At 37.2% G+C, this 14150-nt stretch overlaps 2 protein-coding genes across 3 annotated transcripts in view; both read left to right on the top strand.

The window, feature by feature from the left end:
• Positions 1–4703: 4703 nt before the first annotated feature.
• On the top strand, positions 4704–11120 carry LOC139969871 (uncharacterized). 2 transcript variants are annotated; one of them, XM_071975224.1, is made up of 2 exons: positions 4704–4908; positions 7536–11120. In XM_071975224.1, the coding sequence occupies exon 2, from the start codon at positions 8032–8034 to the stop codon at positions 9523–9525; it is 1494 nt and encodes a 497-aa protein (XP_071831325.1). In that variant the 5' UTR covers positions 4704–4908; positions 7536–8031; the 3' UTR covers positions 9526–11120. The 2 variants fall into 2 exon arrangements, with proteins under 2 accessions (XP_071831325.1, XP_071831324.1); XM_071975223.1 differs by having other exon boundaries at positions 4704–4917.
• Positions 11121–13706: 2586 nt separating this feature from the next.
• Positions 13707–14150, top strand: part of LOC139969866 (autophagy-related protein 13-like) — a 72814-nt gene continuing 72370 nt past the window's right edge. Inside the window, exon 1 of the mRNA XM_071975212.1 lies at positions 13707–13717. The gene's annotated coding sequence lies outside the window, so the exon portion shown is untranslated. The remainder of the gene's footprint in view (positions 13718–14150) is intronic.

Raw genomic sequence — 14150 nt, 5'->3', positions numbered from 1 at the left:
CCAGATAGAATATGATTTAATACGTAGCATACACCTGCATTATAAAGTTGACCTATGATTTCAACATCATATTCTATTTCGAAAAATATTAGATTGTCATGATTGCAGTTGTATATGATGAACCCCAATTAAAATTACTTTTCCAATCAAACCATTGCAACAGTGCAAGGAAATGACAGCTATCAAGGAAAAAGGACAGAGGCAAAAATAACACCGAAAATAAGAAAAATAACACAAAAACATTCATTAAAATAAGTTTATTAAATCAATAAGAAGAGCCACTACAAGCTTGGATAAAAAAAAAAACAGTTCAGCAATTGCAATACTTCCCGCTTTCCTTGAAATGATGCAATTGTGAGAGAAAGTAAATTGACCCATGAACAGGAATTCCACTTCTTGCACAGCTAGCCTGACTGGAACAATTGAGGGCAATCAGGATTAAGTGCTTGTAGGAATTATCCAAATGAACTTGCACGTAGAAGAAAGAAAAAAATGAGGATTCCCTTATAATTTGTGCAAACATGTATAGTCAGTATAAGTTCGGAACACTGCCAAGTTCGGATACCCCTAAGAAATACACGATTTCACCATGACAACCTACAACAAGAGCCAATTTCACGAAAAAAACTATACAAAGCTACAGTTATTTTCTCTCCAAAGTTACCTGTGTGCAAGTAAGTACTTACATATTTGTCAATAAAAGGAAGTAACATGTGTTGGTGTGTTTTAAGGCTTAGGTGTCAAAACTTTGCAGTGTCCATGCTATACTGCGTGTGCAATATACAATTACCAAAATCCAGATAACAACATCCAAAATGACGAATGATGAAGAAACCATGTAGCATTATAAATGGTAAAGAGGAACACAAATATGCTCTAAGTCAGTCTAACCGTGTTTTCAGAAATGATGACTACATTTTTCATGTGCAACACATGGCTCTAGCATGTCTTTCCCATGTGCAGCAAGCATGTTATTATATTTCTGAATCACCATCCATTAATTAACCTTCCCTGTAGTCTCACAAGCTGCTGTGACATGTGAAATACTTTCAAGTGTTTACTTTCAAGTGTTTTACTTTCAAGTGTAATGTTATAGCGTGGTTTTTGTGGGTTTTTTTTTTTTGGAGGGGGGGGTTCATACCGCTTGTTACATATTTGAAATTGTTCATGATAAGCTTCCAGTATGAACTTCAATAAGCGTCAGTGGTTTAGGAAGATACTTTTGAGTGGGGGGGGGGGGGGCTGAAGACTGACGGCCGGCCTGGGGGAGGGGTCTTAGGGGAGGGGGTTTCCCCCTCCCCTTTGAATTTGTTTTGCATTTCCAGGTGGCCTCAGATGCAATTTGGTGCAATATAGCACACTTCAACACCCACTCCATTTTGTAAATAATTTTGCATTTCACATGGCCTTAGATTTGGTGCCCCAAATGAGATTTTGTTCTCATTTGGAAATGAAAAGGTGTTTTCTGACTTGCGAAGTATTTTTCACTGGGGTGGCAGGCGCCCAGCCCCCCCCCCGGTTCCTACGCCCTTGATAAGCGTTATATACAGCCAGCATCAAACTGTTATCTCTCTAGCTCATGCTAACTATACTGGCGCGAAGAGGAACACCTGTGAGGACGATGTTAACTTCAGTATAGGACTGACGTCTATAGATAGAACCGTTTAGACTCGGCCTTGTAAATGTTGAGATGAAAAGTAAAATTTTTGATATGAAAAGTTGAAATTGAGAGAGAGAGAGAGAGAGAGAGAGAGGTGGAGAGAGAGGCGGAGAGAGAAAATTTAAAAAAAGACAGTAGTCAATCTTTTGACTAAGCAATCTATTTTTATTTTTTTTTTTTGCAATGTCCTTCTGCCGGTCCACCGTAATTTCATGACGATAAAGAAATAATATGTAAAGTGTTCACATTGTGATGTGCATGTGTTTTACGCGAAAAGATATAGAAAGAAAATAAGAGAATGCATCAAAGGTTCCCAGCCAGCCCCCCAGTGAAAAATATGGAGGGGCAGAAGTATCATTCCGCCCCCCGCTTCGAAAGTCAGAAAATCCCTCTCTCATTTCCAAATGAGAAAAAAATCTCATTTGGAGCACCAAATTGCATCTAAGGCAAGGTGAAAATGCAAAGTTTTTACAAAATGGAGTGGGTGTTGAAGTGTGCTACATTGCACCAAATTGCATCTGAAGCCACCTGGAAATGCCAAAAAATTCCCCTCCCCTTAGACCCCTCCCCCACGCCGGCCATCAGTCTTCAGACCCCCTCACCCCACTCAAAAGTACTTCCTAAGCCACTGGTTCCCACAATAACACTTAGGTGGGAATTTACCTTTCAAGCACCTTTATTTGACACTCTCTTGTGATCTGAGAGCTTTTCAAAAGTTAGTTACGGTACCATTGTTCTTTTCATTATAGGCCTATAGATCGTTATATTCAAATGCCAGACGCTTTTGTCCTGCATTTCTAATAATGTTATACACAGGGCAACCCAAAATCGCTGAACCAGAACAGTATTCTGACAACAGCAAGTGGTATGCCAATAAAAGATTCACTCCAGTATTATCTCAATCATATCTTGCCGGTTTTGTTAGATTAACGCATTGATTCAATAAATAGTAGCCTAACCATCTTATAAACAACTTAATTGTAAGACTGTGACAGAGTGTGACAGAGTTCGACTGTAAAAAGTGCATACATAGGTCGTTTGAAAATTCTAGAACAAGCCCTTGACTTGCATGACACTTAGTTTACTTTGGGTGGGACTATGGTAATCATCTTGAGGCTAAACATTATTGTGGATTTCGATTGCTTGGGTTCCAATTTATTAACTATGGTATGATCATATTTCATAGTGGAACTTGAAATATAAAATATATAATAAATAAATAAATGCTTATATATATATACCATACCACGATTTGACTGGGGTATTTTGGTTCTATGGATGCAGTTTAACAGTTTTACAATAGTACCATAACTTTACCATGGCTTTTAACACTTTCTATATCATCTTTACCATGATTTTATCTCAAATTTCCCTTATGTGTACTATGGCATTACCATAGTTTTACCCTGATTAACCAGTTTTACCCTATAGCTGTACCGGTTCCTATGCCCTTGCTGAACATTCCATGTCTCTACCGTAGTTATTACGCCACTCAAGCATACACACAGTATGGTACATTAACGACCTAAAGCGTATTCACCTACTTATGCACTACAACACGTGGTTATTACTTTCACAAACATTACAAGTGAACCATTTATCCCCCACTGATTTGCTACCTAACAAGCGGTCATCTACGCATAAGATCAACATATTTAAGATCTGAAAACATTTATGACCGGCTTGGTAATACTTAATTTAACAAAAGGTAGAATTTAAAGACGATCTTACCTAGGGAAGAGAGAAGAAGGAAAACTTGATGTAACGTTAAACATTGGCAATAATGCAACAGTCTCTGCATATATGGGTGTTCCACGCTGTGGACCGCGGTATGAGCATTAAATATGACATTTTGGTGGGGTCCTAATTTCAACACGTTACACACACACGCACGCAGGCTTATATCACCGGTTGCTTCTTACGAATCCTAAAAACTACAAGTGTTCTTTAGCCTATTTTACAGCAAGATGACAGATTTTGTGGGCCCGGAGCCGCCTTATACTTCCTCGTACTGGGAATCCTGCAATTATTCACTTAAAATAAGGGTCGAATCCATTTAGAAGGTGAGCAAACAGGGAAAACGTTATTATTGCCCTATATTTCTGGTCCACACCGGTGATAACGGTAATACGGTGATAACATCAAGGTTAATATAATTAGCACTACCACGGAATCGGTTACTAAGTTACTAAGCAGACAAAGAAACAGAAATGTCACCAGTAATTGACATCTCTTTAACCAAGAGTTAGGACCTCGGTCTACCAGCGTCTATACTTGTTCTAGTCTATATGTGTACTGACCGTTTGTTTAACACGAGGCACATTATCAGTGACGCGCAAGATGCACGGGCGTCTATATGGGTATCACATGTCACGCTAGTGTCGGGCGCCCTCGACCTAGATAATTTGGATAACAGGAGCTACGTTAGTTACACGAGCAATTTAATTCCATTGTTGGATAATGTCTTAGTTATATTACTTCGCGCAATACGTAGTAACGAGGAACGGGACAGTGACCACTTTACTCGTAACCTGTATTCGTAAATTGTATTCGTGTGCATATATATTTGCCGTTAACTTGACTTAGTTTCAGGATGATTTGAAGAGAAATGGATATAAATTTGTGGTTAAGGATTTTTTTCAGCGAATATACCAGTTTTCAAACTTGGAGTGACATTCATGCCAAAAAACAACTTTTCTAAGCAGTTCGAAAGTGATTAATTTACGTTCCGAAAATACGGCCAAAATCCCCTTTCCACTCCTATTATGTGTCTGTTTTAAATAACGTTGCATTAAACACCTTTTCTTCATCAAATTGAACTATTTCTAGGCCTATGAATTGGTTAATGACTTAAACATTGACCTTCGAAAATAACAACTTTTACCTAATTAAATATTAGTTAGAAGTGACGTCATGTAACGACGTGCATATTCTACAACAAAAGAAAACATTTTTCGCACCGCTGGGGACTGACTGGATTCTGCCCATTGTCATAAAGCAATTCAAGCTCTTCCCCGAATTATTCAATAGGCCGACCTTTATTGTATGATTGGTTTGCTTGCTTGCATTTCCTTTCCTGTTCGTTATTGACCGCAAGCCTTATCGTTTGGAAAGTTTAATATAGAGTAACGTTGATGCTGTACTTTGCCAGTTGAGCTAATTTGCAGTGTAGATTAAGGGAATAAAGGAACAAAGTGAATATCGACAGTACGGTGTTCCTGAACTGAAGTCCCTACTTGCGATTAAAGGTAATTACGGTAAGGAGATTAATAAATAATACTATATTCTTAAACGTAATGATTAAAAGAGTGCTTCAAATGTTCGTCTTGAGACATATTACGTGTCATCACGTCTAATTACTAAAGACACCATTCTGCTTAACCGATAGTTTATATCGATACAGTCAATATAATTAGTTGTAGGCTTATTCAGTGTTCTAGAAATAACTATTTGTATCAGTATTAATATGAATTGTCTATATAAAGTCTCCCATATGACTCACACAAGATTATTTGGCATATCCTATATAAATTTATGTATTTAAAGTTTGTATAATTGTTACAGCTTCGGATGTGCCTCCATGATTGCATGTTTATATCAAATTGATAGTGTTTGTAGTACCTTACACAGTCACCATCTATTTACATACGATACTTTACTTTATAATGTTTGTTAGGCTTTCGTTCTGTAATACATTCTGTGTTAGAGCTACATTAACAACCAAACGTTACATTACTTAAGAATGCTTCTTATAGGCTTGTGTTCCGTAATACAAACTGTGGAATAGTTACATTAACAACCAAACGTTACTTTACTTAAGAATGCTTCTTAGGCTTGTGTTACGTAATACAAACTGTGGAATAGTTACATCAACAACCAAACGTTACTTTACTTAAGAATGATTCTTATAGGCTTGTGTTCCGTAATACAAACTGTGGAATAGTTACATTAACAACCAAACGTTACTTTACTTAAGAATGATTCTTATAGGCTTGTGTTCCGTAATACAAACTGTGGAATAGTTACATTAACAACCAAACGTTACTTTACTTAAGAATGATTCTTATAGGCTTGTGTTCCGTAATACCAACTGTGGAATAGTTACATTAACAACCAAACGTTACATTACTTAAGAATGATTCTTATAGGCTTGTGTTCCGTAATACCAACTGTGGAATAGTTACATTAACAACCAAACGTTACATTACTTACGAATGATTCTTATAGGCTTGTGTTCCGTAATACAAACTGTGGAATAGTTACATCAACAACCAAACGTTACATTACTTAAGAATGCTTCTTAGGCTTGTGTTACGTAATACAAACTGTGGAATAGTTACATCAACAACCAAACGTTACTTTACTTAAGAATGATTCTTATAGGCTTGTGTTCCGTAATACCAACTGTGGAATAGTTACATTAACAACCAAACGTTACATTACTTAAGAATGATTCTTATAGGCTTGTGTTCCGTAATACCAACTGTGGAATAGTTACATTAACAACCAAACGTTACATTACTTAAGAATGCTTCTTATAGGCTTTTGTTCCGTAATACAAACTGTGGAATAGTTACATTAACAACCAAACGTTACTTTACTTAAGAATGCCTCTTATAGGTTTGTGTTCCGTAATACAAACTGTGGAATATAGTTACATTAACAACCAAACGTTACTTTACTTAAGAATGCTTCTTAGGCTTGAATTCTGTATTACATACTGTGGAATAGTTACATTAACAACCAAACGTTACTTTACTTAAAAATGCTTGTTAGGCTTGTATTCTGTAATACCAACTGTGGAATAGTTACATTAACAACCAAACGTTACTTTATTTAAGATTGCTTCTTTGGCCTGAATTCTGTATTACATGCTATGGAATAGTGACATTAACAACCGATACTTTACTTTAGAATGATTGTTAGGCTTGTATTATGTAATACATACTGTGAAATAGTTACAGGAACAACCTACTTTACATCAGCCAATACATAGTATAAGTGAGGTAATTGCTATGAGGATGGCAGTAATATGCTTGGCTGAGGTTTGAGAAAGCGTCATCGTTATTTGACATTCTAGACATTACAAAGATCTATTAGGGAGTATAACACTGATGACGTTTAAACGGATTGTCTGGCGGCTAAAGTCCATTGCTTAACAAACTAATAAACAGGTTCTGCGGTTTAAGATCAACACCACTTTCTCATAGCATTGTCTATCTTTAAGAAAGTTGTTTATATTTTTTAAATGCATCTGTCCACAACAGACGAGAGAAAGGATGTAATCAACCGAAACATAATTTCTTTTGCATTTAAACAATTCAATCGTTTATGTAGATAGGATTATCATATTTCTACGAAGGCGTTCCATTTTTGATGAAGCTACCTCAGAGAACATTGGCAGCCAAGGAAACATTCTAAATGTACTAGGATTCTATGATTAATCATCGAGGAGATTATAGTAGCAAAGAAAAGCTTTTGAAGAACATCGCTGTCATTGTGACATCACAAACCACCACACTGTAATCCACTATCTGGTGTAAAGGAGGGTTTAGCTAGTCAAAATAAGTTACATTCGATTTACCATATCTTCAATTAGCGGCATAATATTGAGAAGGGGGCTTCAACTACAATAGTATAGTTGAATAGTTTCGTCTATAATACTTGAGTGGTCTTCCATCTGAATAGCTTATGGCCAAGGGCTCCATTGTACGTGTCTTGTGCGTATTTAATTAATATTCTAATTATTACTTCTATTTCTAATTCTAATTCTATTGCTAATTCTATTTCTAATTATATTCTAATTATTACTAATTATTACTTGGAGGATAAAGTCACCTCATTAATATTTGTCTTCTTTTTGGCTCAATTTCAGAACTAGAATGCGACAAGATGTCATTAAAGAGCGGAGACTGTACTCTGGATGAAACTAGCCGTTTTTGTGTTCACGTTTAACAGAAATGATCAATTATATCTGCCATTCGAGACAAAACTTACCAAAAAGTCGTTTGAAAGTTTAGCTATTGTTATTGTCATCAGAATCATTTAGTTTGCAAAACAAGGCAAGACGACCCCGAAATAATACATCCAGGAGATATGAAACATTGTACATCCCGGACCATGCAACTGCATCGTGAAGGAGTTTAACTGTCAAAGACGAGGTTTTGAAGAACACTATCGATGTATTACTGCGGCAAAATTTCATCAAGAAACACATAACGGAGAGAAGATTTATCAACGTCGCTACAGTTACAAAGCATAATACAAACTAGAACGTAATTTAAGGCAGTAGCCTAAGAACGAAAACATTCAGGAGTGTAAACTTTCAATGTAACTACTGTATTTTACATAACAACAGCAAAGAAGAAAACATGAATGCGCCCAAACAGGAGGGACGCCTTCTCGATGAAGCTACTGTATTTTCGACAGTTCAAATTATTAAACAACATGAACGACCACATACTGGAGATCAGCCATATCAATGCAGTTACTGTGAAAAGGTGTTCTTAACACAACAGAACTTGAAACAACATGAACGAACACGTACAGGAGAGAAACCTTATAAATGTAGCTACTGTGATAAAGTTTTCTCTACAACGTCAGGAAAGAAACAACATGAAAGAACACGTACAGGAGATAAGCCTTATCAATGCAGTTACTGTGAAAAAGTATTTTCAACACAACAGAACTTGAAACAACATGAACGAACACATACAGGAGAGAAACCTTATAAATGTAGCTACTGTGACAAAGTATTTTCAACAAAACACATCTTGAGACAACATGAAAAAACACATACAGGAGAGAAGCCTTATCAATGTAGCTACTGTGATAAAGTATTTTCCACAAAAAGAGGTAAGAATGAACATGAAAGAACACACACAGGAGAGAAGCCTTATCAATGCAGCTATTGTGAAAAAGTGTTTTCAACACAACAGAACTTGAGACAACATGAAAGAACACATACAGGAGAGAAACCTTATAAATGTAGCTACTGTGATAAAGAATTCTCAACAAAAAGGGGTAAGAAAGAACATGAAAGAACACATACAGGAGAGAAGCCTTATCAATGCAGCTACTGTGAAAAAGTATTTTCAACAAAACAGAACTTGAGACAACATGAAAGAACACACACAGGAGAGAAGCCTTATCAATGCAGCTACTGTGATAAAGTATTTTCAACACACCAGAATTCGAAACACCATGAAAGAACACATACAGGAATGAAGCCTTATCAATGCAGCTACTGCGACAAAGTCTTTCCAAAATGCCAAAAGTTTAAAGAACATGAGAGAATTCATACTGGAGATAAACCTTATCAATGTAGTTATTGTTGCAACGTATTTGCTACTGTCCAAATTATGAAACAACATGAACGAACACATCTAGGAGAGAAACAATATCTATGTTGCTACTGTGGCAAGCTGTTTTCTAACTCTGCAAGCTTAAAAAGCCATGAACGAACACACACAGGAGAGAAACCTTATCAATGCAGCTACTGTGAAACAGCATGGTCTACAACACAGATGTTGAAACAACACGAACGAATACATACAGGAGAGAGGCCTTATCAGTGTAGCTATTGTGATAAAGCGTTTTCATTATCTTCGACGTTGAAAAGTCACAAACGAATCCACACGGGTGAGAAAAAATACCAATGCAGCTACTGTGACAAAGCGTTAGCCCATGCTGTCTCATTAAAACGCCATGAAAGAATACATACAGGAGAGAAGCCTTACCGATGTAACCACTGCGACAGCGGGTTCGCACAACCTGGTACATTAAAACGTCACGAAAGAACACATACCAGAGAAAAGCCTCAATCATGTGCAACAGTGACAGCTTTTACCAGAGTGGAAAACTAGAAGAGACATGAGAGAAGACATTAATCATAGATAATAATAAATGAACTTATAAAGCGCTAAAATCTACGAAGTATTCAATAGCGCTGTACAACCCTAATACTAGAGCCAACTTGAAAAAATGAGTCTTCAAGCAAGACTTGAACTGACTGAGAGTGGGAGAACTCGGAACAGATATGGGCAAACCATTCCAGAGCTTGGGCCCGGCTGGTGGAAAGGCACGGTCGCCATTGGTTTTCAGTTTAGTTCTGGGAACAGTGAGAGTATTGCTAGAACGCAAGGTATAACGAGTATTGACCTGGAAGGACAGATCGTCCGACAAATAGGCGGGACAAAGAGGCGGTATCACATGTGATACCTCACAACATAGCTGCCGTAAACACGTTGTTTTCTTCTCCTCCCACTCTTGACTCCTAACAAATCGATATTTTCGAGCACTATATATGCTGGGTCTCAAATATCAGCTTTTTGGTATCAATATGGATTGAGATGTTTTTCCTTGTGTCTTCCTAAACATTAACACGTGTAATTGTTGAGGTTTTCAATTTCATGGTAAATGATTGGCACCGAGTAGCCTATGACTAATCATAGTTTACGATAAAAGTTCATAATAAGTATATCAAACTATTATTTTAACCATTTAATTAACCGTATTACATAGTGTAAAAATCACATCTGTCGTGTTTTCATTTTGGTTTGGTTTTCTTTCTAAAAGTGCATTACAGTGTTTGTATTTGGCAAGAGAGTGAAATTACCAAGGCTATGTTTGGTGTCGGAGTTGTATTCTATAGTTTATCATTCTTTTCACTAACAGGAAAGCTAAAACAACAATACTTAAACAGAGATTTATATGTGTAAAAATGCATTACACTAATAATTTACCAACTGTTTACTGTTTAATAAAAACTGAATGTGTTTACATGCAACGAAATTTGATATTTTTGCCATTTTTATTTGCAATTTTTTTGCCTTCACTTCCGTCTTTCCATTGATACTAGAGTACTGCAACTATAATTTATGTCTCTAAGGCTTAAGTTAGCCAGACATGTGTCCATCTATACCAGTTACTGTAAAACGCTATAGCTGGAAGTATGCACTTCAAACGTAAACGGCGTGCTTAAGTTTGACTTTACAGTTATTACGTTTTATGGGCCGTAGCACATAAAGAGTACAACTGGCCTCCATTTAACCCAAAAAATATTTCTTTCATATTCAGCAACTTTTGTACCCATGCATTGGAGCGATTGAGAAAGTTGCTATGCATGACTACGACAATATAATTGCTATTTCTGATCTTTTATAGAAACAAGTATTGTTGTATTTATTATGTCTGTGTTCCTTCCAAACGTTCTGCTTTTCCTTTATAAATAAAACTCACGCAATACATGATATATACGAATAGCCATGCTTAAAATTACTGTTATGGCACACCGAATTTCAAGTAGTATAATAAGTACTATAAAATATCGAATAAAATGACTGGACATTATTGTGAAGATGTGAACACTGCCATAGTGTCAGGCATGAGTCAGCCCTCGTACTGTGACGGGGCGAGCCTAACTTTTGTCCCTATTTTAAAGATCAGAGAATTCGTTGAATTACCTTTGGGAAGGGTTCTTAGGGATGGCTGCCCATTCCCTTTGGAGATTTGTATCGATAAGGGGGGGGGGGGGTATAGTTACTTTACATCACAGCTGGTAGCCGATCTTAAAGTAGTTGAATCTTGTGCTTACTTTTGAGCTTGTCTTATTTGCTATGTCCATACACTGTGTGTAGGGTCTCTTAAGACTCTTCAGATATTTCATATTAGGGGTTAGAAGTTCATGCAATCTTTTGGTATAAATTTATTTCTCTGCTGCATGGGACCATTAACATACATGCTGTGATCTGACATTAAGATTTCCAAATCAGTTGATAGTTTAATTGTATTTTCTGCCCATATTTATATTCCCTTATGATTTGAATAGTGAAAATGGTTACATCTTTGTTGTTTTAACCAGTAAAATGCAAGGTTGTGTAGTATTGGCAATCCTTCGACTCTTTCCACATATTACTCATTGCTGTCCCATCAAACCAGTGGCGGAGAAACAGGGGGGGTTGGGGGTTTTAACCCCCCCCCACTTTTTGAAGAGGGGGGGTTGGCCCACACAATCAACCCCCCCCCCCCTACTTTTTGCCAGTAATGTTCTGTTATAGCCTATGTTATGTGCTCCAAATGGCGTAATAAATCAAATTATTAAATTTGAAATTGTTAAAGTCATTTCAACCTTTTACCTGGTAGGCTACATCAACAATTAACGACCGAAAACCGAGTTAGAATTGACCCACACATTATTTCTAGCCCCTTTCACCCACCTTGCGCATTGGAACTTGTAGCTCATAGCGCTAACTTCACCCCACAACAGACATACACAAAATAACGTTTTGTTGCTGTTGAATAGCTTTGGAACTGTATACACTTGCCAACTTCAACGAGGTGAAGGAAGGAAAAGAAAAAGAAGAAAGAGAGAAAAGGACGGAGTAGAAAATACGGCAAGAAAACGGGAAGAGAAAGAGGAACAGTGACAAAATTATTCGAATTTGTAAAGCAAACAGCAGATATCACATCATATCATTGAGCATGAAAATGGCGTTCCACGATAAACAGCCTCCAAACCATGGGCACAGATCCTGGTGAGGACAGCGGGACGCGTCCCCACCAACTTTTTCAGTAGTGGGGACATGATATACCGTGTCCCCACCAATTTGTCTTGACCAATAGCTGCATTTCAAGTTCCCCTGTATTGAACTTTGGCGCAGTTTGATCCAGCATTGTGCAAATGACATGCAGCAGTTCTCATTTTATTGTATTTTATCCACAGTTGTTAAATATAGGACGGAAATCGCATTTGCGGCAGTCTATATTTGTTTTCTGGGAGAGGACCCCAGACCCATCGTATATACAAAAGTCTACTTGGATTATTTGTCCCCTGATTTTCTTTCTGCAGACGCCCATGTATTTCTCCAAACTAAATTTCTAAGCCATGAGATCTAAAACTTAAGGAGGTTTAGGAGCATCATTAGGTCTGGGAAGTGTTATTTCCGGCGATCTGGGAGGTATATTGCCCCAAAAAATCGTACGCTAGGCGCGAACCCATGGTCGCGCTCCGCTTAGATAGTGTCATAGAACAGACACGCGTCCTCACCATTATCCAAGACTGATCTGCGCCCATGCTCAAAACTGTCGATGTGTGTAGTGTTCGGTTTCGGAAATATCTGGTATATTTTTTATTTCCTTCAACGAAATTTTGTAATAGCCGTCTGAATTTTCGAAAATTCCCTAACCAACATTCTTCATCATACTTCATCATACTCGTGCAATTTTGACCCGTCTGTTAGGGTTTGAAGGAGGTTTTTCTATATCGGTTGTCCATAGATGATATTTTGTGCAACATTATGGGTATGTTTTGAAGTGAATTTATTCACGAGAATTGTGAATTTTCAAATTCTGAACAGTGGGGCTGACGGATATTGTGGGCCGCGATGAAGAATCACCTACAAAAGCAATGATCCACAGGATATGTGATGAAGTCGAACATGATGTGTGACTGGTGACGAAGTTATAGATGAGAAAAAAGGTATTTGGAAAAAACTTGGTTCTCAGGCAAAAGTGTACATATGGTTGGTCAGTTTCAAGCCCGAGAAGTGCCATTTCCGGTTATCTGGGGGTACCAAAACCACAAATTTGCTTTTACGCTGCGCGCCAACCAATGGTGGCGCTCCGCTTAGATAGTAATACGCGCCCCCCCCCCCCGGGTTAGAAAATCCTGCATACGCCACTGGTTAAATGCAGCTTTTCAAGGCCTGGGCAGTGCCATTTACTGCAATCTGGGAGGCAATATTTGCCAAAAAATTCTTGTGCACTTCGCGCCAACTTATGGTGGCGCTCCACTTAGATAGTGCGCCAGCAGTTATGACTTTTTATTTCATCAATGGCCTGCAACCCCCCCCCCCCCCCCACTTCTGACAAGAAATCTCCGCCACTGCATCAAACACATAACGTTTTTAAAACATTTTGAGAAGGGCATAGTGCATAGAAATGTTATAAAAAAATGTTATTGTAAAACGTATTATAACATTTTTTAGATATCATATTCAAACATAAAAACGTTTTAATAACAATGTCCTGATAGTTTTTATAAAATATTTTCTACAAACATAAAAATGTTTTGAAGACGTTTTAGAGAAAGTCATCGAAGACGCTTAAAAACTTGAAAATATATCTATTCTGTGAATGCTAGAATCTTAAATCAGTATAGTTGTGTGTTCTCCAATACATTGCAGTTGTTAAAGTGATATATTGGTCTTTGTTTAAAGTGATATATACCATATCTGCTATTACTATTCATGATATAGTTGTCATCCGTTGTCATTAATTGTCATCCGAAGTTGATTGTTCTATTATTATTTTGTAATTTTCTTTCATGAAATTTCGCATTATTCCAAATTTCCCACCTTTGAATAAAAAGTTTACCAATAACAACCTAGCTGGTAATTTGTCACTTTCTTTCTGATGTCTTTGTGTCAATTTGTGATGTTACAAAAACAAAGGGAAGAAAACAGACAAAATACAAGTCAAATTTGCATGG

The sequence above is a fragment of the Apostichopus japonicus genome, chromosome 7, assembly GCF_037975245.1.
Source record: "Apostichopus japonicus isolate 1M-3 chromosome 7, ASM3797524v1, whole genome shotgun sequence".
Classification (NCBI taxonomy): Eukaryota; Metazoa; Echinodermata; class Holothuroidea; order Aspidochirotida; family Stichopodidae; genus Apostichopus; species Apostichopus japonicus.
This window is presented reverse-complemented; position numbering and strand designations above follow the sequence as displayed.